The following is a 22,131-nucleotide window of genomic DNA, read 5'->3' as shown; positions in this document are numbered from 1 at the left end:
CCCCTTGTGTGTAAGAATTTAGAAGATCGGTCCCCTAACATCTCCCCCCCTGCACCATTAACTTCTCCCCCTTTATTTTTTTTATGTTATACTATTTCGCGTAGCCGCAAGTGAGTTGGCCTTACCCCCCACCCTTTAGTTAATTAGTCAAAAGGCCTGGAGTAATTGTTGTATTAACATCTGTGTATTATGTAGACTGGAATATATTAAAATTCAATCTGCTTAAATCCCCCCGAGTAATTATTGGGACCCCCCCTCCCTCTTATTATTTCAGGTCACCCTTAAATTATTCAGATTACTGGATTTTTGCCCCTAATTTGATTTTCCCGGATATATCGTGCCTTCTCCGAGAATTAATATATTTTAAATTCCCGGCCAAGCTCACAATTTGAATCAATCACATTATAATAAAAAAAATGAATTATTTACTAGCTAATAGCGCTGCAATATCACTAGGAGGATTATCGATCCGCGATAATCCGAGGAATGCGCTGTTTTAGATTTGATTCGCCGGAAAAATCGAAAATTTCCCGGAATTTGTTCGTGAGACAGATCGAGTGAGAAAGAAAGAGCGAGAAAAGCGAGTTGCCTGACTGCATGCGCCGAAACGTACGCTGAAAATTCTAAGCCCTTTTTAAATCTCAAGACCCGAAAACATCTGACAGGATTAAAAATAAACCCTGAGCAGGGATCCTGGGAAGATTATAAAGGTATCACAATCAAAGGTAAGCAAAAAAAATAATAATTATTATTATTAGTATTATGTTATTATATTTTACTGAAAAAGCTTGGGATATAATAAGAGTTAAGATTGGGGTGTAAGGATGTGAGGGAAACGCGTTGGATTAGGACTGGTAAATAAATAGCTGCGGATAAAGAGTGCCTTGTTTTACTCCACTCGACACCTCGGGGTTTCCGTCCGGAAAACACTTGGGAGGGAAAACACTGGCAAGGCAGGCTCCAGCCTGAGTCATAAACAAAGAGGACTTGGGCCTAACGTTCCCAAAATGGCCAATCCATCGCGCGGTCCCACTCTCAACTCGAATGAGATCACATCGGTCCACACTAGTTTCTGACATATACTAAACCTTGTTATTAGAGTTCTTTTAATTAATGTTTAGTGTATTGAAATTTAGAGACACTTTTAGAGAGTAGTTTTTATTCTCTAGAAGGGTTAAGGTATAAGGATTGGAGTATAAAGATTGACCATTACACCTGTCAAATAAGCGTTGTTTGATTTTGTATGCTTGAATCCTAATTTACGAGATCGAAATCGTAATCGAAAGTTTTTAAATCATACATTTTTAAATTCTAATTTTTAAAATTAAAATTTTCTTTCACTCGTATACCATTTCGGGTTTCTACGATTTGTTCCCTTCCCACCCCCCAACCCACTACACCGCATTTGCTGAAAGGGAGGGAAAACCTAATCTGAGGGAAAAACCTGTCCTGGTACAGTCGTCCTTTTGACAGGACTACCGCTCGGCAGTGAAACCGTGAGATCAGAGCGCTATATATTTTTGACCGCCGGTGCCCGGGATCGAACCCGAATCCCTGGCATGCTAGTCCAGCACTCTAACCGCACGGCCACTACCGTTGGTCAAATTCTAATTTTTAAATGTAAATTTTAAATCACATATTCTGCGGTTCGTGTTTTCTGTGCGTAGGATAAATATGCGAAAACGTCTTACCGCGGATGGAAAATCATCCCCTTACTCTGACATTAGCTCCCCTTAGCATTCACGGTCTAATATCCCCCGTTCTCTTTCATATACGCGACAGATCTGTGCAGTAATATTCACCAGCTAATAACCCCCCCCAGCGCACCTAAATAGATCTTCTTCCGTTTTTAGCGCTCTTCGTCTCTCGAAGTCTTAGAGGGGGCTCGCTAACTCTCCCTTCCAAGAACCCTTGCAAGCATCCAAACCTAAGCAGTTAATCAGTTTTCACTGTGTAGCAGATCTAGAAAGTAGACTTGGTCTTGAATAATCGGATTCCTAAATGGTAATTTAGTAGTGATTACCCCCTCCTCCCACGAATTTGAAAAGTGTCACACAGAACCTATTTCTACTTCTTTCCGTGCTTACAGCTACCCACGTTTCGTATTTCGAAAATTCATTAATTATCTACAATAATTTTCCCATCTATTAACGAATATTGTAACTAATTTACATTCATAATCGACTAAATTACAGTAGTTCTTTGATATAATCATTTTGCTCTTTATAGTGCAAGCAATAGTGAATGATCATTTTTTTTAACCATCTAATAATTTTTATTACTATAGAATACAGGAGAGATGAAGCAGATCTATAATTTAATTATCCGTGATGGTGATTACTTATAGTGGTATCCCTCTCAGAGATGACGATCGTGAAATTTGAAAATCTTCGGGTATTATAGCGACGATCATGAATATTTGTTGTATGAGTTGTAGGTCAAAAAAAGTAAAACAAAATCGAACTTCAACATATAAGGATGATTGCCGTGGATCTAAATAGATTAAAATGGGTATGAATCTACCAATACGTCCAGATGCCATAATTTTTAATCGATTGATCTGAAATTTTGAATACACATCGCTGATATATGTTTGTAAATTAACATCCATTGTAACCCGTTTCGACCCTTTGCAACCATCTTAATATCTTACAGTTACATTTTTCCTAAAATTAAAAAAACGAGTAGTCGCGTTGTTGGTCACTCGCTTCGCTCGCTCTCGAAGTGGGGTGCGTAGTTGTGGGTGGCTTGCTGGCGAATGCATTCATGCGGGTGTGACCCGTTCAACTGGTCGAACCAATAACTTCCTGTTCTATAATGATTCTCCTGTCTTATAATAATTTTTATACCCCCCAGAATCCATAACACTTTTTTGGAGAATGAATGGAGCTATTTCGTGTACAACAGAATCAGCACCGAAACACATCGAAACGCTTCAATTGTCTTTTGTTACACCTCGATTGCATCATCCGTTCACCAAAAAATGTTTGCGAAATTTTGTTTCCCATTTTGTTTTTGGAAAACCTGGAGAACGACTGGAGCGATTCAATCTATGATTCAATCAGTGCTGAATGATGTGGAGACGCTTCGATTGTATCATATTAGACCTCGATCGCATAAGTCGTTCACGAGAAATCGCTGATTAATTTTTTGCTACAAAATTTCCCGACAAACTGGTGAACGACTGTAGCTAGTCAGTGCATAACATAATCAGCGCCGAATTGCATCGAAACGCTTCGATTGCCTTTTGTTACACCTCGATCGCATCATCTGTTCACAAAAAAATGTTTGAGAAATTTCGTTTCCCATTCTTTTCTTTTAAAGTGGAAAACGACTGGAGGGATTCAATTTATAATGTAATCAGTAGTGAATGACATCAAGATTCTTCGATTGCATTATATTAGACCTCTATCGCATCATTCATCCACAAGAAATCGTTGATGAAATTTCCTTTTTCGCAGTTTTTCTGGACAAAGTGCAGAATGGCTGGAGCTATTCCGTGTACAACATAATTAGCGCGCAATCGCATTAGGAGAGTTCGATTGCGTTCCATTGGATCTCGATCGCATCATCCCTTCGCGAGAAAATGTTAGCAAAATTATATTTCCCTGATTTTCTGGAAAAACTGGAGAACAACACTAGAGCGATTCTATCCATAATTTGATCAGTGCTGAATGTCGTCATGACGCTTCGATTACACTATATTAAATGTCGATCGCATCTTTCATGCACGAGAAATCGCTGAAGAAATTTTTTCTCTCAAATTTGTTTCTGGAAAAAGTGGAAAACGGCTGGAGCAATTCCATCTATTATCTAATCAGCACCAAATGGCATGGAAACGCTTCGATGGTATCTGTTTCACTTCGATCGCATCATCCATTTTTGAGAAATCGTTGACGATAAATTTCAGACAAGAAATCGTTGATGAAATTTCCGTTTTCGCAGTTTTTCTGGAAGCACACACACACACACACGCACGCACGCACACGCACGCACACGCACACGCACACGCACACACACACACACGCGCGCGCGCGCGCACACGCACACACAGACATCCTCTCGAAAATGGTCCAGGATTACTCTGGAGGCCTTGAAACGTGAAGATATGTTGAAAATTTCCATATTGATTTTCGGGGTCATTACAATAACTTCCTATAGAACAGGAAGATAAAAACGGAAACAGTTTTTTTTAGGTTACAAGTTTTATAAATGTATACAAAAGGAAGTCATCTTCAATATTTGATTGGAGATATATTCCGACAACTTTTCAAGTTTTTCGCAGATTTTTAACAAGCTTTGCTCATAGTGGCGTGTAAAAATATGCAGCTATTCAGTTTTATCATTATTCACTTATTCATCAAGTCTTTTGATTTTGCAATCATTTTTAGATAATTTTTCGAATTTTTTTTTTGGGAATTCATACAACTTTCGAGAAAATGATTTAGTAATATATAAAAATAGTCGCGTGACTATCGGAGTTATGAAAAAAGAAGAAAGCTCAATAGGAGACATTTTTTTAGGCGGGAGTGGTCAACAATTTGTAAGAAACCTGAAAATAAATATGACAAGTGATGAAGGAACAGAAAATAGTATAATTCCAGACTGTTGAGACAGAGTTTTTTTTACAAACGTGGTTGACCAGTCCTTAACTTCGGCGTCGACACCAATTGAGCATGAGGGAAAAAAATTATGGCAATAACCCGAACAATATTTTTCTGTAGTGATTTCCAAGTACTCGAGTTTGGGGAGTATGTAGTTCCAGAACTAGGAATTACGAGAAGCAATATGGAAAAAATAGTGGTTATTCGTGTTCTATACATATACTTTTTATTACTTAAGCATCAAATAAGTTGACTTAGCTAAACTGACAAAAAAATCAGCTTACTTGTAATTTCCCCAACTCCCGACAATCCTGAGTTGGCTTCAAACATTGAATAAAACAATCTAGTCAATGAAAAAAGCAGTCAGACTACGTAAACCAGGGCTTATTTCATAATATTCTCTAGGATAAACATGCAAAGTGGATGGCTCATCAGTTTGTGACATGAAGTTTATAATTATACAAGACTATTCACGCTTGATATAATTAGTGAAGAAGTAGTAAAATGGAAAACCATAAAACACATATTCAAGCAGGTCTATTGATATTGGACTATGATACTGTTGGATATCTAGATGAATGAAAGGTCATTGCCATGCATCTTTTACCACTTCACTAAAACTCATCAATTGGGAACCAATAGTAAATAAGTTAATCATCAATGGATAATACCATCTAATGTCACCGTTTTTACAGGAAGATAAGGATCAGTAGCTCTTCTGTATTTCTGTCTTCCCCCTCTGACTCGGTCCAGTCGAACTCCTTCTTTTAACATTCCTTGTCTCAAGCATTTTTGGAATCTACAAGCCTGGCAAGCTTTCCTTCTCCTTTTGTTTATCTCGCACTCTCCATTTGCAGGGCAGGTGTACTCAATATTTCCTGTGAAGTTACTCGCTACTTGATCATGACATTCTTGTTCATCATGCAGATAGCACCAAGTAGAGAAATTTCATTTGTTTATTTTGCTAATTGCTAATTATCGAAGCAATTAGAAATTTTACAATATTTCTGATATTGAAATTATCGTTTCGACTCGTCTGCTGCCAGTTTTTCAGTGTTTAATTATTATAACCCAATGTGATTGATGCTATCTGGCAATATATAATAACAATCTAATATATTTTCAAGAATTACTCATCGTCTCTTACCTTGTATCGTCCTTTTAAAAAATGCTTTGCATGCTTCACAAGATGCAACTCCATAATGAAAACCACTGGCTACATCTCCACAGACTAGACACACTCTTCTGGGAATCATGTCCTCTTCTTTAATAACTCCCTGAGTACATGTAAAAGATTGAGCAACTATTAACAGAATTGTCAACTAAGTATATAAATCAAAAAATTTCCTTCCATTGGTAGACGTATGACATTTTTTTAACTCTGTTTCTGCAGAAGGTATTCATCGAATATTGAGCAATGATTATTGACTATTACTGACTAGTGAAACCAGTACTTATACTTGAAAAACAATGAGTTTGTTCAGAAAATTATAAATTATAAAAATTATAAAATTGTTATTCAATAACTGTTCGCTATTAATTGTACTGATTGAATTGATGTGGAAAAAATACAAAAAATTATGATTAATCTGCGGATTTCTAACGAAGTCGAAGATATGACTTGCTTCTTATCAAGATTCAAAAACTAAATTAATACAATATCCAAAAATATCGTTGATTTGGTACAGATTGATTTTTGATCAGGCTTTACGAGCAGATCATTCGATGTACTTTAGAAATATCCATTTTCAGGCCTAAGCACAGACATATCACTCTCCCCAGATGCCTACCACCCCCACCGCCACCTCCGGATGTCAATCTTGCACATGGGGAGGGATGATCTGTTCTTCACGGCGTTGCTTTTACACATTTTTTTCAGACGCAGGGATTGGAAAACGCGATTATGTGGACGCGTAGCAGAACGAGTTCTTGGAATCCGTACCTGTGGACATTCGTCTGGAGTTTGAGTCATCAGAGATCATCCCCCCCAACACCACAGCCTACTGCTTGATTGTACTCGATCGAATCGTTGAATATAGCTTACGTATCGGCAGCGTCAAGAAATTCATTTGGAAAAAAGAAATAATTCAACTGAATAAATAAATAACTAAAGAATAATTTCTGGAAAAGAAAATCGTTTTATTTCTCATCAACAATATCATGACTAGGAGCCGACTCTGCCTCGAGTTTCAATAATTCAAACATTCTGTTAACATCGCGTTTGGAGAAGTCATGGAGAAATTGAAATGTGGTAGCTGGAACGAGCGCGCGGACTTGGTGTTCCGTAACTACGGGACTCTTTTTCATCCTGTCGGTTACTCGGGCTACACTCACTCTACTTCCTCTGCAATGCCTCTCGTCCGTTCTCCTCCTGCCTCCTCAACCCCACGACTTTCACCGCAGACTCGACATCTCCTTTAAACGTTCCCTAAACCAGTTGAGACTTGCCAATACCGATGCCGATACCCTCTGCAATGGCACGCTAAAAATACCCCCTTCCAGTCCCTGCCCGCACTATCTGTCCATTCACGCCACCAAACCTGAATCAACATCTCACAGCATCCTCCACTGTTTTTATTACTCTTCCCTCAGGAAGAGTAATTCATTACCTGGCCGGATGAGTTTGCCAGGGACGACGAAGGTATTCGTGGACGAAATATTACTCAAAGACATTTGATACTTCGTCCTCCAGAGACTCTCTCAAATACCAGACAATTATGGATTGAATAGCGATACTAGCAAGTCTGCATGTGATGATTTCATCTCTTTTCAATTCTCTCGAAATTGCAACTTCTGGTCCTATCTTTTCATTCGGTCAGGAATTCGTTAACGTTAATATACCAGTTACAGCTCTTTTCTAGACTGATAGCCCCGTGGAACGTTATAATTTTTTTATTATTGTCAATCGTTTTCTGTAGATACTGAGTGCGTCTGCAAATCCCTCTTGCTAATCTAACTGCATGACTTTTTCCTAGTTATCACCGGTTGAGAGAGCCGCAATAACTGACGCTCTTTGGAGTTTGGCAATTTGATTACGATAACAGTTACTTGAAGGGGTAACGTGGGGTTAGCAAGAATTCGTCACCACAAACAAAACATACTCCTGTTTGATTTTGGTAGATGAGTACCTACGATTTAACTGGCTACAATCATGGGCAGTAAACAGATTTGTTACTCTAGGGATTAATGCATTTTTTAAATTATTAGTAGATAATAATGAATCAATTTCCCTGATGCTGAACAGGTATGCTAATTGAAACGTTGGCAAAGATGACAAAGGTTACTTTTATTTAATGGGAGATAAATTTGTTGAGAACCTCGAAATGGCATGCCGGAGTAGGAGAAATTTTGATGTTTATACTGGCGGTTGGAAAAATACTTTTGATAACTATGGATACTGATGATCCATCATCCATGACGGCCTTCCGAGGTCTTCCAAGCTAGGCAGACGAGACGAGATTGGCCGAGCTACGGAAGTCAGAAGCTGAAGAAATCAACGGCAAAATCCGAGTTGGCTAGGTCACTCGTCGAGTAAGGAAAATAGAAAGGCTAGTGCTGGTAATATGGACATCTTGACACGAAGTATAAGAGCAAAAGGACGGATGGGAAGGTAGGTATAAGGCTGCCACCTGTAAGGAGGCACCATTACGTCCTCTGCAGCGAGAAGTGCTATAGCTGAAAGTGGATTTTGACGTGATACAGACATCTCGACAATGAATCTTGAGAAGCAGATATCGTCTAAAAGGCCGTCATTTGGTCCTGAGGCATCCTTTTCAAAACATTGTCAATACCAAACAGGCTGGCTTTGTGGTAGCTAAGCTGCAAGAAATTTCTTTTTCCAGCTGCTACGCTCCACCAAGTTTTATCCTTGAGGACTTCGTAGATTTTTCAGATAAGCTAAGTCGGCATGCGAAGCAGTACATCGCTGTATCGATTGTCGAAAACCTCAATGCTCGGGTAGTCGAGTGGAGCAGCATCGAGCTGAAGACAAGGAGACAAGCATGTCCACATAGGACGTTGCCACACTGAACAGTGGTGATGAATCAACGGCTTCGATAGGTAAGACGTGTTCAATTGTGGACCTCACCCTGGGGCGTGATAGTTTCGCAAAAGCGAACTGCTATTAGAAGGAGACGGAAATCTACAGCGCCAGTGATTCTCGAGCAACATATTGGGAGCTCACTGTTCGTGAACGAAACGAATCAACCGCTCGGAAGACAAATAAATTTGGCTGGAAAGTGAGCACCATCAAATTCTGTTCATTCGTGATAGCACTGGACCAGGTCTGGGCAAAGACAGCTCTCGGAGCTCACTGAGCTCCCAACCCCAAGTAGGCTAATGACCACAGTGAAAAGGATCGTACTGTGTTGTGCAGGCAGTCGGAGTGTCGAAACCCAATGTCTGGGTCAGAGTGGAGGTATCGTTATGTCAGTCAACGCGCAAAAGTTTGAATTTTTGAAAGAAAGATATGAATATTTTTTAAATATATTTTACATTGTTGACGTCTTTGGGCTAGTCGTCAGCGTGCTCGCCCTATGACCAAAGCCTCCCGGTAGCTCAGGTTCGAGTCCCGATGATGAAAAATTTTTCATCGTCGGAAAACGAACCCAGTGCCTATGGAACTTAGTTATAAGGTAGCTAGATGAAAGCGCGGGTAGGGAATTAGGTTGGGGTACCACGTAGGTACTGGGAAAGGGTTGGTAAAAGACCCACTAGGGTCATACCATCTGGCACCACCCATTTATCTTATATTTTACATTGTTAAAAAATGTAAATTTTTCTTTCTTTGGTGGGGTTCAGTGTACGTTGAAAAGGATTAATAATATCAGAACACTCGTAAAAAATCAGATAGGTGTACTCACAGCGTGTAGTAAGATTCACACCATGAGAACTGTAACGTAAGACTTTCACGACAATGGCAATTACGCTCGAAGGTGTCCGAATTATCGTGGATTATCGAAGGTGTCGTGCGATAAGGACTGTGCGATGTACGTCATCGGTACCGAATGCTATTGCTAAGGCGAAATCAAAACAAGGTCTTGAGCTGCACAGAATGAACCGATCTCAAAATAAATGGTAATATAAACGTAGATTCGCAACATTTTTTCTATATCAACTTCCCCATAAAATTTGGTTCAATTAATTACTTCGAATTGAATATTACGGCAGCCAACAAATTGAAAAACACTGGTAAAGAGATTTTTGCTAATAGTGTTTGAACATTCCTTACGCAGTACTTAAAAAATTGAATTGTATTTTCGCATTCCAGGGATTAAATACCCAGCAAGAAGGCACGGAAACAAGAAATTTGAATTCCATCATTTCATGTCTGGTTGACTTTTTGTTATTATATCAATCTCACTGTTAAATCTTTGAAAAATCATCCATTTCCAGCTAAGCACAAAAATGAATAGTTACTGGTGCTTAATCTTCTCGTACAGGTCATTTGAGGAAAATTTCCTTGTAAAATTTCCATGGTAAAATCGTCATGGATTGTCTTGTTTACTTCAACCAAATTAAACTGGTGGGAAATTTACGTGCTTAAAATTGCTGTGAATTATTGTAAGAGTATTGTAAGCTGGCTACAAATTTTTATTCATATGTAATTCTGAGAGGTCAAGTTCATAATTTGAAATACTGATTCGTCTGGTTTGGGGTAGTTGCTTTTTTCACATCAAAGAAGGGACTCTATGTTATTGGGCGCTCGGTGCAATCTTACCACGGTTCGTATTACAACCCTCCCAGGAGCCAAAAAATACATTACGGATTTGGTGCCTAATAAATTATTATGTAGTATTCCACATTTTTGGGATGGTACAGGATATTGTAGAATAGGTTATGCATAAGGTAGAAAAGGATACAGGGATATTCTCAATATAGAGTTGACAAGAAATTTTGCTGAAACAATGGATAGTCCAGACCCTGTGGCGGCGTCGATTACTTTTAAATTTATCCCAAAGTCGTACGTGTCGAAAGATGATTTCATTGAGAGGGAGAATATATTCTGTCTGCAGAAAGAATTTTTCAAGGTGATTAGTGAAAATTTCTTGACATGCTAGAAAAGTCACCCCATACCATCGCCGACATGCCCCCAGCTATTGGCGAAGATTGAGACCACCAGTGTCACCAGTGGCGGAAGAAAAACTCTTGGAAGCATGCGGCAGAGTGGGGAATGACGAGGCTCGGGCACGCGATGATATCCCCAAGATAGCATGGAATTGATAGCATGCTGGCAAGTGTCACGTTAACAATGCCATATGTCCAAATATTTGATTTATTCAGCATTTCAGGCAAATTACATGTCACAAAGTCATGTGATATTACATGAACTTTTATGATTTCGACGTGCACATACGAGAGACTAAGATGGACCACGACCCAGAAGGTTAGCGATTCGTGGCGTTTTCTTCAAGATTGTCCCAAGTTATATCGCCTTATGATCTCGAGATATTAAACACAAATACTTCTTCCCCAATACTGCAATGGCTATTGCACTCGTGAATTAATCGAAATTAATAAATTTGGAGAAATGCCAAAGGATATCGTATAACTGCGGTACCCGTGGGACTTATATAGACGAGAACGCAAGAACACGAAGCCCGCCTGGGGGTATCAAGTCCCAGATGGATAAACAAGAGATCTCTGGACTACCGAAGAACAAAATCAAATGCGGCGAAGCCGCAAGGTGAGGTTATAAGAAAGAGAAGGAGGCCCCGATGGTTACTCAAGCGAGCGGTGAGACGGTGAAGGCCATGCAACGGTCCGCACCGGAACACAACACTCCTAACCCTCAAGCAGTGAGATATGTGAGCAAGCGTAAAATCAATAAGGCTACTTTCTTACAGCCCAGAAAAAAAGATAATCAGGTGGGCCCTCGTATCAGACTTGCCCTGATCAGAAGATTACCCACCAAGGGATAAAGGGCCTGAAAAGACAAATGAGGTCCCAAATTTGCACTCTACCGGAGGAAACAAACGTAGAACCTTGCAAGGAATCTGGGAGAGGGACGGTGCGGCCATTGTAGGGCCTCATAAACAAAGTGAAAGAGGACGGGCTAGAACTTCTGCTTGAATGCGACGCTCACTCCCACCACTTAGGATTGGAGAGCTCCAACACCACTGCAAGAGGTGACACCTTCATCGTGAAAAAAGATTTTATCTTCCTAAATAGAAGAATGGAGCCGACTTTGATGCGCTGCAGAAGTCAGGAAGTGCTGGACATAAACATCTGCAGAGCAGAGACGTTGAACATGGTAAGAGACGAGAGAAACTCAAAGGGGCCCATAACCCTTAACTCTTAACCCTTAACCCTTAACCCTTAGTCATCTGATGCCGGAGTTTGTTTGAACGTATTAACTCATCTAGACTGAGGGATCCAAAGAACACAGACTGGAAGGGTTACAGAGAGGAACTCTCAATAAGAATCCAGAATAGACCCTGTAGATTCAACAACAAAGGGCAACTGGAACACGCAGCTGAGTACTTCGGAGAGACGATAAGCTGTTCTTTAGAAAACAATTATATCCTTCGTACTCGGGAAGGAATCAACAAAGCTAACAACCTTGAATGTACCCTAAATGTACCCTGCTAATGGAACAATACACTAGCAAGCAGCCAACTGAGAACCAACTGAGAAAAGCATGGAACAAAGTAGAAAACTCATAATAACACACACAAGAAAAACACGTTGAAAGAATGTAGGAGTCTCCCAAGGAAGTACAGCAAAGCTCTGGCGAAAAGCAAAAACGACGATTCGAAAAAGTTCAGCAGCTCTATCAGGAGTCTGTCCGAAGCCTCTAGACTACTAAAAGTCTTAGGAGGGCGTCAATCTGTTTAATCAAGCTAGATGCCATATATACCTGGACACTGGAAGAGATGTTGAAACTACTGCTAAGGGACCACTTCCCTGACTTCATTAGAGAGCACGTTGTGCAACAAGCTCCGAATATAACTGGACAGCAATATAAACCTCAAAACTGGGCTCCAGCAGCCAAAATCGTTTACCCACAAGGGGTAGATTGAGCAATATGTTTTTTGAACCTCTAAAGGCGCCAGATCCTGACGGTGTATACCCCGTGCTTTTGCAAAAAGTAATGAACGTCATCTTGGGACCAAGATTCTCAGAGTTAGCGTGGGCCTGAGAACCGTACCGCAGGCCAGGGGGAATCGAAAATCGTGTTTTTACCCAAGCGGAGAAAAAATGGCTACGTTACGCCAAGAGACTTCAGACCCATCGGTCTAACCTCTTTCATTCTCAAGACGCTCGAGAGACTGATGGACAGACACAAAAAATCCACTGCTAATAAATCGACCACTGTCCTCATTGCAGTATGCCTCTAGAGAGGGAAGGTTCATAGAGACCACCCTGCACTATCTGGTAGCAAAAGTCAAAAAGGAAATACCAGAAGAGCGTTACACAATGGGAATATTTTTTGGCATCGAAGGAGCGTGTGAGCCTACCAAAATCGATGTCATAATGAAAGCCATGTCAAGGAGGGACTACCCAGAGACTATCACTGCCTGGACGCGAAACATGTTGAGAAGCAGATCATTGACAGCAGCAAACAATGAAGCAACGAGGGAAGGTCGCCCCACAGGAGGCTGTCCACAAGACGGGGTCTTATCTTCACTTTTGTGGTGCGTTGTGGTGGATGACTTTCTAGAGAAACCGAGGGAAAAGGGTCTCCTTTTGCTAGGGGAGATTTTCTAAACACGCCAAGGGATAGACTAAGCTATTCCCTAAAAACGCGGAAAAAATGGTGTGACAAAACGAAACTCTCATTCAACCCGGAGAAGACGACCGCCATATATTCACCAGGAAATACAAATTGGTGACTCCTAAACGACTGAAGCTGGGAAGAGCGAATATGACTTGTGACGTGCATCGTTTTTTTTTAGAGAAAGAGAGCCGCGCCCAACCCGCGAATCCCACCCCGTGGAGAAAAATTAAATAAATAAACCGATACTAAAATAAAAGAAAAATACGGTCTCGCGATCATCTCGGACGAGCTGGAGGATCCGTTAAGACGGGTTAGGATCTTGGGATTTTCCCTGCTAATTCCGGAATTAGTAGGAGATTGGAGGAGGGTTAGTCTTAAATAATGATTATGGGGTCAGGTAATTAGTGGGGAAATCGTGTCGGTCCTCAATCGCGTCGCGAAGAGGGATAATGCATATTATTGTCCGACGTGAATGTGAGAGTTATTCTGTTCGCGAAATCTTCCCGGGATGAACAGCCTGGCTGCGAATGCCAGTACCCTTAAAACGAGGGGTCCGTGAGGAATTTTATTTTTTGGGTTAGCGTTGGAAGGTCGGTGGGGGTGTTACGACCGACCTCTCCCCGAATTGCCGTATTAGTTAAGTTTAGTTTAGGTTAGTATGTCCACGGATCCCCGGGGAAAACAACCGGAAAAGACTAGCCACGATAAGTAGGGTTGTGAGGATAAACTGGTAAAAATTAGTTCCTCCATTCAAATTTGAATAGGGAGAAATTGCCGCGCCAGGACAATTAGCGCCGTCGCGTTCAATCCGCCAGAACTAACGTTCCGACGAGACACGAGTCCCGCCATATTTTTTGCAGTTATCGCCAAGGCACGAGAGACACAGGACGTTCCCCAGGAAAGAAAAGAGAAGACAATGGGCGGATCTTACACGACGCGCAAGCCGCGTGGAAAGGTGAGGAAAAATTATATAAATCTATCCTAGTAACACCGGTTACTGGAGAACGCGTAATTATTCCGGTCGCAAGAGTAAATTGATCCTGTTCGATCAACGGATCGAACGATGTTTTCCCTCCGGTGAGGTGTTCGCGGGTGTCTCTCGGCCATGGTTTACCCGAAAACCACGGCTGATCGCGGGTGAATGATTTATTTATCCCACAGGGCCGTCCCTGCGGAGGTTTTGAATCGATATCGCGTCAGAAAGGCGTGAAAATCCCGGAGGAAAACGTCGAAAACCTCCGTGGGAACGCGAGGAATTCATTCGTTAACCTTGAGGGGTGTCCATGCCGTCGCGGCTTCGAGGGTCTTTTCCCCCACTCCGCTCCGCTCAACGTTGAGCGTGAATTCCAGCCCAACGGTGCTGAGAAATCGTTTTCGTTTTCGTTTTCTAAAAACGGAGATATCGCGATCCCCTTAAATGGTGGGACTCTCCAATTTTGGGAGGATGTTCCCGAATATTCCCCCTCGCTGGTGGAGTTTGTTCGATGCCGATTGGTGAAGGCATTGAGGCGTCGGCAATTAATTACCGTCGGAAAATTTTGATAGCGCGTGCCGTGTACGTTGGGCGTAGTGCGATCTCTCTCGCACACTACTCTCCATCTCTCTCGCTCTCTCGTAACGCCTCTTCCAGGCTCGCCGAGAATTCTTTCGGTGATATTAAAAATTCATATTCACTTACTTTATTTCTTTTTTTTTTCTGGGATTAATCCCGGACCTCTCCCGAGGGCCCGCGGAATTACGTGGAGTTAGAATTTATAATTCATCCAGGGGTAAAATTTATGATTAGCCCTTTTATGGGCCCTAAATCTTTTTTGGGAAAGTTTCGAGCCTCTCCTGAGGACTCGTGGAATTATGGGGAGGTTTTCAATGGGAAAATTTATAATAAATTATTTATATAGGGTCCTGAATTTTCAGAGAAATCGCGAGCACCCTCCGGTGCCTCGCGGACTTAGATGAGGTTTCCTTTTTTTTCTCTTTCTTGGGAATTATCCCTGCCACGGCGGGTGAAAGCAATAACGTTGACCTCGGCCATCTGGAAAATTTCCGACACCAGTGTTCGAGTTCATTAAATAAAGTAGATAATTTTTGGAGAAACGTTAGTGGAGTTCGAGAATTTACTTTTGAACATTTTCGCCCTTTTCCCCGTATCCACCCCTCTCTCCACAACCTAGCACATTGAGCAGCGCAGGCATCCGTTACCTCTCCCTCAACTCCCTTGATGAATTAGATGTAAGTACGGGTTAGTGATACATTTTACGATTTTAATTTAGGTTTAGGTTTTCGAGTTGCTGATTTCTCGATCCGGAAAATTAGTTGGCGCCCGGCAACCTTTTTAGGTCCTAATTTAGTTAAGTTTAGTATCGGCGAGGAGGCCAGAGGAGGAAGGGCGAAGGTGATGGGCATTTTCAGTCGCTCAGGAAAATGTCACGTCACAGACTTCGATGAGATATTTAGGAGGCCAACTAAACCAAAAAGTTAATTTGGGGCGTCAGCCCCAAAATCAAAATATGGCTCTATAAGACAGGGCCCGGCAACCTGGGCTCATCGGGCTCACGCAGCTTCCGAGGTTCATTAGTGAGAGCTGGGAGAGGGGCCTTATCCACTTAAAGAAACTACCTACTCTAATACGATTTTTTTCTCCTCCCGAGCTCTGGAGCGACCGATACCGGCAGAAAGCGACCGTGAGGTCGAGTAGCAATTTTTAACTTTTTATTAATTTGAATTATAAATATCAATTTTTTACTCGATATAGGCACCAATATTAGGCAAAAAAGTGTTTTTATGCGTTCATGATAAGTCACCCTTGACAATCATGTTACGGTTAGACGATATTTGCTGGAATTCAATAAATAAAATACAATATTTGTCAACAGCTTTGATTGAGCAGTATGTTATGCCCCAGAAATATTAATTATGAAATAGAATTAAGTAATTTCTCATTGATCTAGATGATATGAGGACCCGCACAGTGGCACATATTATCCAAAACATATAATAGCGAGTCAAAGAATGTTAATGTTGAAATATAAATTAACCTGAATATTTGTGGATTGAGTCCACGTATATTCGTTATAATGTGGATCACTGGGGTGCAGCATCGGCACTTCCTGCCGTCAACGGTTACGGCACCTAGGACGTCACCCGATGCCTCTTTAGGTGTGAAACAAAGAGAAAACACTTGTTGCAATCGAATCCATGATGGAATATAAACTCGTGAATTCGTTGCCGCTGGGTCAGTTAGTCAGACACAGTCAATTACTAATACGAGGATTCGTGAAGTCACCTTCTTGTCACTTATAATATCTAATACCTCCGGGATCAGCCAAAGACGTTATTTATTTAAATAAATCGTTTAATTGCTAAGGAGTTGATTCTCCTTGAAAGATATTCATTTCTACGTATCTACGGGTGATCTATCCTCATCAACGAACCCGTCTTGGGTCCATTACCCGTCTCGGGTCCATTACAAATAACTTTATCCAGTCATGCGAAGCAGGTAATTCATAGATAAATAGTGATTGCTGAGAGGGGCTGCTTGATTATCATTGGGAAAATTGAATGACTCATTTTTTATTTTGTTTAGCTACCAGAGTATCAGAAATATGCATCTGCATTTTTTAAATGAACATATAAAATCCAACACTTTTAGTTTTTGATATACTGGACCGAAATGTAATATTCGAACGGATTTTCGAGGGATGAACAATATTCGGACCATTTCCAAAAAAAAATTAATTTCTCAGGTTATGAGTAAAAAAATTCATTTTTTATTTGGACGTTCCAAAATTAGCAAAATTCAAAGTGTAATATGAAAGTTGACACCAGAATTTCCAGGAATATATTCCTAAGTCGACAGTAGCAACTTTTGATTTTTCAAATTTAGAGTTCCAATATTTCAAGGGAAAATAATAATAGCGGACTACCATTTTAGAAATATATTCTCCAAGGTTTTCCTATGCAAATTTCACGTATTCAATTTTATATTTTAGATTCAAAACTTTAATTGAGCGTCAATTCTAGTGAGTCGGCCATTTTTATTCGACTGGCAAGCTACTCTACGTGGCTGACGGGAATATCGTCACCACTGGGACTTGCACACACAATGGTGTGCTAATCGGGTACCTATTAGAACGAGAGGATTATGCCGACCCTTGTAATAGGCTGGCTCCCGACTAACTGAAGGTTACCGAGCCCTGCGATAGGATGGTCTTGCTGGTGGTCTGGTGGCCCGGGGCAGGGAGAATGGAAGTAAAGAACCGGCTCAAGGCTCTCCAAGGGAATTTCCTGAGAGCGGGAACGGAGACAATGAAAACTGCGCCGATAGACGCACTGGAAGTGGCTGTCGATCTGCAACCTCTTAAACTCCTGCTGATAAGCAAGGCAGAATCAGCTGGATACAGGCTGGTATATCAAGGGGAATGGATCTCAGCGAACGCAGTGCACGCCAATTTGATCCTAACAATAATTAAAAACATGACAGAATCACCAGGAAGTACCAGATCAGGAAACTTTTTCGATCTTATATTCCTGAAAGTAAAAACTGGGGAACTATCAAAAGATCGTTTTGGAACGGGACTTTATGGACAGGCGGAGCACTCTGGAAATAGCTGATCCTTTGGAACCAAAATCACAGTGCTACAAGCAGAAGTGAATTTAATTTCAATTTATTAGTTTCAAGGTCTCGTGACCTGCGAATTATTCTACCTCTAGTTTTTGTATTTATTTTGTGTATGTTTGATTGCTCGAGGTCACGTAGACTTATCGATTTTCGCGTTACTGTTTAGAGTCATTGAATTAATGTGACAATTTCTTGTAAAGTATTTCTGATAAAACTTGTGATTTCTTCGACTGCTAACAATTGAGTTTTGTAACTCAGTTGTTTTCCCTTAATTTTTCTTTAGTTTTGTTGATAATGACAACTCGAGTCTCGTGACTCAGTTGTCTCATATTTTAATTAATTCTGACTGAATTATTTATTAATTTATTTCTTTTGAAAATTTCTAGACTTCAGAAAAACCTGTATAAACTTAATCAGACGATTTGACTTGACCGATTAATTTAAATGTTCTGTAACGCGTAGTCAATTTAAGGTGATTTTATTTTATTAATTTTTTTTATGTATCGAGACTGATTTTTTTAATTAAATATTGTTCTCACCTTTCAGCTTCCGATTATTTCAATCTCTACGAAACGAGCTACAGGAGTTATTGAAGCTGAGAGTGGAGAAGGATTTTGTTTAGGGTGGTCATTCCGTTTTTAATGACCTGGCGCCTGACTAAATTTCCTGATTTTTTTGGGGGGTGTTTTGGTGCCAGAGGGCGGGCTAATGGACGAAGGGTTCTGTCAACCTTCGAAAATTACGTCGCAATATACATATTTGGTCAGATAGTCAGGCCGTTATCAAAGCACCCCTAAAACCCACTGCGGACTCAGAGTTGGTCTGAGAAATCATGAAAGAGTTGGAAAGGCTGGGAAGACACAACAAGATTATCTTAGCATGGGTTCCAGGACATGAAGGCATCCACGGCAACGATGAGGCTAACAGACTGGCGAAACAAGGTTGGCTAAGCATAATCGAAGCTGTACCGGTCACTGTAGGCGTGGGCCGTGTAGCCGTGGGTCGTATAGCCGTGGGCCATGTAGCCATGGGCAATAAAACCATCAGAAACAAGATCTGCGGAAACATCTCAGACACTGGAATAATACGAGAAGCTGCAGGAAAGCCAGGGCAACCATGTTCGGCCCAAACTGCAGGCGAGCTAAACAGTTGCGCACCATGAAGAGGAAAAGCCTGAGCACAATGAACAGGCTCCTCATAGAACATGGCAGATTCAAGGCCCATTGCAAAATCATCGGCATGGGTGCGAACGTTCTGTGCAGATTCTGTACAGTGGAATTGGAGGACAGTCTGCATATTCTGTGGGACTGCCCAGCCTTAGCCGTGATATAATTGCAGTACTAACGAATCGCCTTCTCCACGAGCGATTAAATCCGGGAGCAACGAGTTTCGAATTTCTTAAAGCGGTTTAAAAAGTCGGACTGGAAATTTAATCCGTAACCCAACCTAGGCGGAGTTAGAATAATTCGAAACGGAATTTGGGGGCGGTAGGGAGGCTAGACCGCCCGTTCGCGAAGCCTAACAACCTAACTAATGCCGAAGGAAATCACGACTTTTCTGAATCTTCCAAGCCCAGAAGAGGACACCGGCCATGCACTCCGACAATCTCCGGTGCTAGTTTGATAATCATGAAGACAGACGGGTGGGTGGTAAACGCGATCAAGTTGCTGAGAGTTACGTTGAAGAATTCATACCGAAAAGACTCAGAATACGTAACCAGCTCTCCAACTCAATACTGACTGCATCCAATAGTTCTAGGATGACAAATGGGCCACAGAGAGCCTCCGAAACTGGTCACTCAAACTCAACTGACGTTGGGGCCCAGAGAAATATTACGAAATAACAAAACGGGGTATTTTGTTTGGTCATGTCAACTCTAAGGTTATGTAATCCTGGCGTGAAACCAACAAAATGGAGCAGCAGAAATGCGGATATTTAGGAAATTCTCAACATCTGGGAGTAAGGGGAGTAGAGTTAACCCACTGTAGGCATCTCCGAAAGACTCTCATATACGGTGTAACGTGACATTTTCAAAACAACCGAGAATGTTCATCACCTTCGCCCTGTCTCCCTATTTCCTGCTCGCCGATACGAAAAAAAAGCAACCAGATAGATCGGGACCGAAAACGGATGCTAAGCGTCAACTAATTTTCTTTATTAGACGAATCAGCAACTCGCAAATTTGAAGCTAACGAAAAATGCCTGAACCAGAACTCTAAACCGAACTCAAGTCTAGTTCGCCAAAGGGGTCTGGAATTGCCGGATTAGGAGGATGGAAAATAGCTTAAAATTATTTTTGTTACTCCCTTTTCGTGTCCTCCCTCTTCTTTCGTTCTCCAAAATCGCTGTTATCTTTGGAATTTTTCTGTTCCCTCGCGGTAATAAATTATAAATAAATAATCAGAACATTAATGCAAATAGAATTTGTTTTAGACGGAAACTCTCCCCCAGTTGAAAAGTAAGCTGATAAACGGCTGAGAACTCGGGGTGCATTGTTGTCCAACTTTGCCCTCATCTATGCTCGTTTGCTGGCGCCAGGTGAAGAGTACGAGTGGGACAACTTATTTACTTGATCACTTCCTGAACCAGTCTTGCCTCAGATCAGTCGAATGGTATCGTCTCTGCCAGAGTGAATGTCTACGACACGCCCAAGACGCCAATGGAAATATCATGTTCTTTGTGTCATTGCCTCCGAAAATAGTGGCGCATTTACTGGATGTGTTGCTATAGAGAAAGCCAGCTTAACGGGATTTTTCGGAGAGTGTGTTCAGGTTCTTCACCAATTAAAAGATGTCCCGGTGTTAATGCTGTCAAGTCATTAGAGTCTGTTGAGTTTGGAGACAATTGTCGACAACTAAAAATGCCTTGAATTTTCATCATGAGTTGAGTTTCCATTACTTTCCTCAGATGATGTTTGAAAGATTTGACGGCCGCCTCCCAGATCCCTCCGAACCGTGGAGATTGTGCGCGTAAGAATCGTTAGTCGATTCCTCCTAGTGGTAACTACGACATAATCTTGTGATTGTTCCTTGGGTTTTGCAACTCCACTACTATCTGTTTTAGCTAATTGTTTGCGCTGATAAAGTTGGTTCCATTGTCTGATTGAACGACAGCTGGTTAGCCTCTTGCGTTATGAAACACCTTACTACTCTAGTGTGTTTCCATTCTATTCGGGAAGATCATTGTTGAATTTTGGCATGTTTTCAATTGATGTGACGATGCTGCGATCCAATGGACTGCCACTATGAAGTCTGTCTGAAACACTACCTTAGAATCTGTGATCGTGATGACTTCCTTGGCGGTTTGAGACAGTTGAACTAGGATTTGTGGACCCTGACAGTTCAACTCGTGTAATTGTGATAGTTTTTATCCTCTCACACTTGCGTCCCAAAAATCGTGTAATTGTATGAAAGCTGACTCCGAAATTACAACATGCCAATAAAACTGTGAATTGTTGCTTTTGAAAAGTTTTCTACAAAACCCAGTCCATGCAGTGTGGATGCTGGCTGATACAGATTCATCGTATTCCACTTTCGTAGCCCATAGCTTTTGAATGATACCATTGGCCAGCAGATTGATGACACCAGTGAACCTTTGAATTGATTTGGCCGGACTGAGAGTGCCAAGACATTCCCAATGCCTTTAATGTATTTTTATTGTCGAGCTGAAGATGTTTATTGATGTCTTCTGCAGCAGGCGCATTGGATGCTTATTGTCTGATATCCAGACCTGCCTATTGTAGACATTGGATTATTTGAGATTGAGCATCCAGGGCCTCTTACTGAGTGGAAAACCAATCAATGAGTCGTCGACGTACATATCCGTTCCCAAAATTCGCGCACCGAGTGGATATTCATAAGCGTATATTAGAGGCTAAGTTAAGTGGAGTCCCATCTAGCTGCTGGTTGATCTGTCGAATACTACTCCGACCTTGGTTGTTAGGCTAGTCTCCTTTATCACTGCATGACGATAAGCTGAAATGCTCCTCCGTCATTATTGTTGACCTTTGTCATGTGGCTAAGTTTGTATTCAGAAAAGACCTCAGTTTGTTTTGTTGTTTGAGCTAAGGTTGATGATGAAATTAGCGTTCGAGAGATTTTAATCGTTTCTGGGCCAGTTACGTAAACGAAGTCAAATCAATTTGGAAACTGGATGGATAATTTCATCAGTTCAAATTCTTTATTTTTGTA

General features: G+C 41.2%; 1 protein-coding gene across 9 annotated transcripts in view; it reads right to left on the bottom strand.

The window, feature by feature from the left end:
* The window catches only part of ERR (estrogen-related receptor), a 103,730-nt gene that overhangs the window by 58,227 nt on the left and 23,372 nt on the right, over positions 1-22,131 (bottom strand). For 8 of the 9 annotated variants that reach the window (XR_892719.1, XR_892720.1, XM_011313993.1 and 5 more), the window contains 2 exons: positions 5,752-5,881; positions 5,276-5,497 (listed from right to left, as the gene is read on the bottom strand). Coding sequence is in view for 7 of the 9 variants with exons in the window: in XM_011313993.1 (XP_011312295.1) it covers positions 5,276-5,497; positions 5,752-5,881 (352 nt within the window). In the remaining 2 variants the exon portion in view is untranslated. The remainder of the gene's footprint in view (positions 1-5,275; positions 5,498-5,751; positions 5,882-22,131) is intronic. The other variant, XM_011313991.1, reaches the window with a different exon arrangement.

Source organism: Fopius arisanus, unplaced genomic scaffold (genome assembly GCF_000806365.1).
Source record: "Fopius arisanus strain USDA-PBARC FA_bdor unplaced genomic scaffold, ASM80636v1 scaffold00137, whole genome shotgun sequence".
Lineage (NCBI taxonomy): Eukaryota > Metazoa > Arthropoda > Insecta > Hymenoptera > Braconidae > Fopius > Fopius arisanus.
The sequence above is the reverse complement of the archived record's forward strand: the minus strand, read 5'-3'. Positions and strand labels throughout refer to the sequence as shown.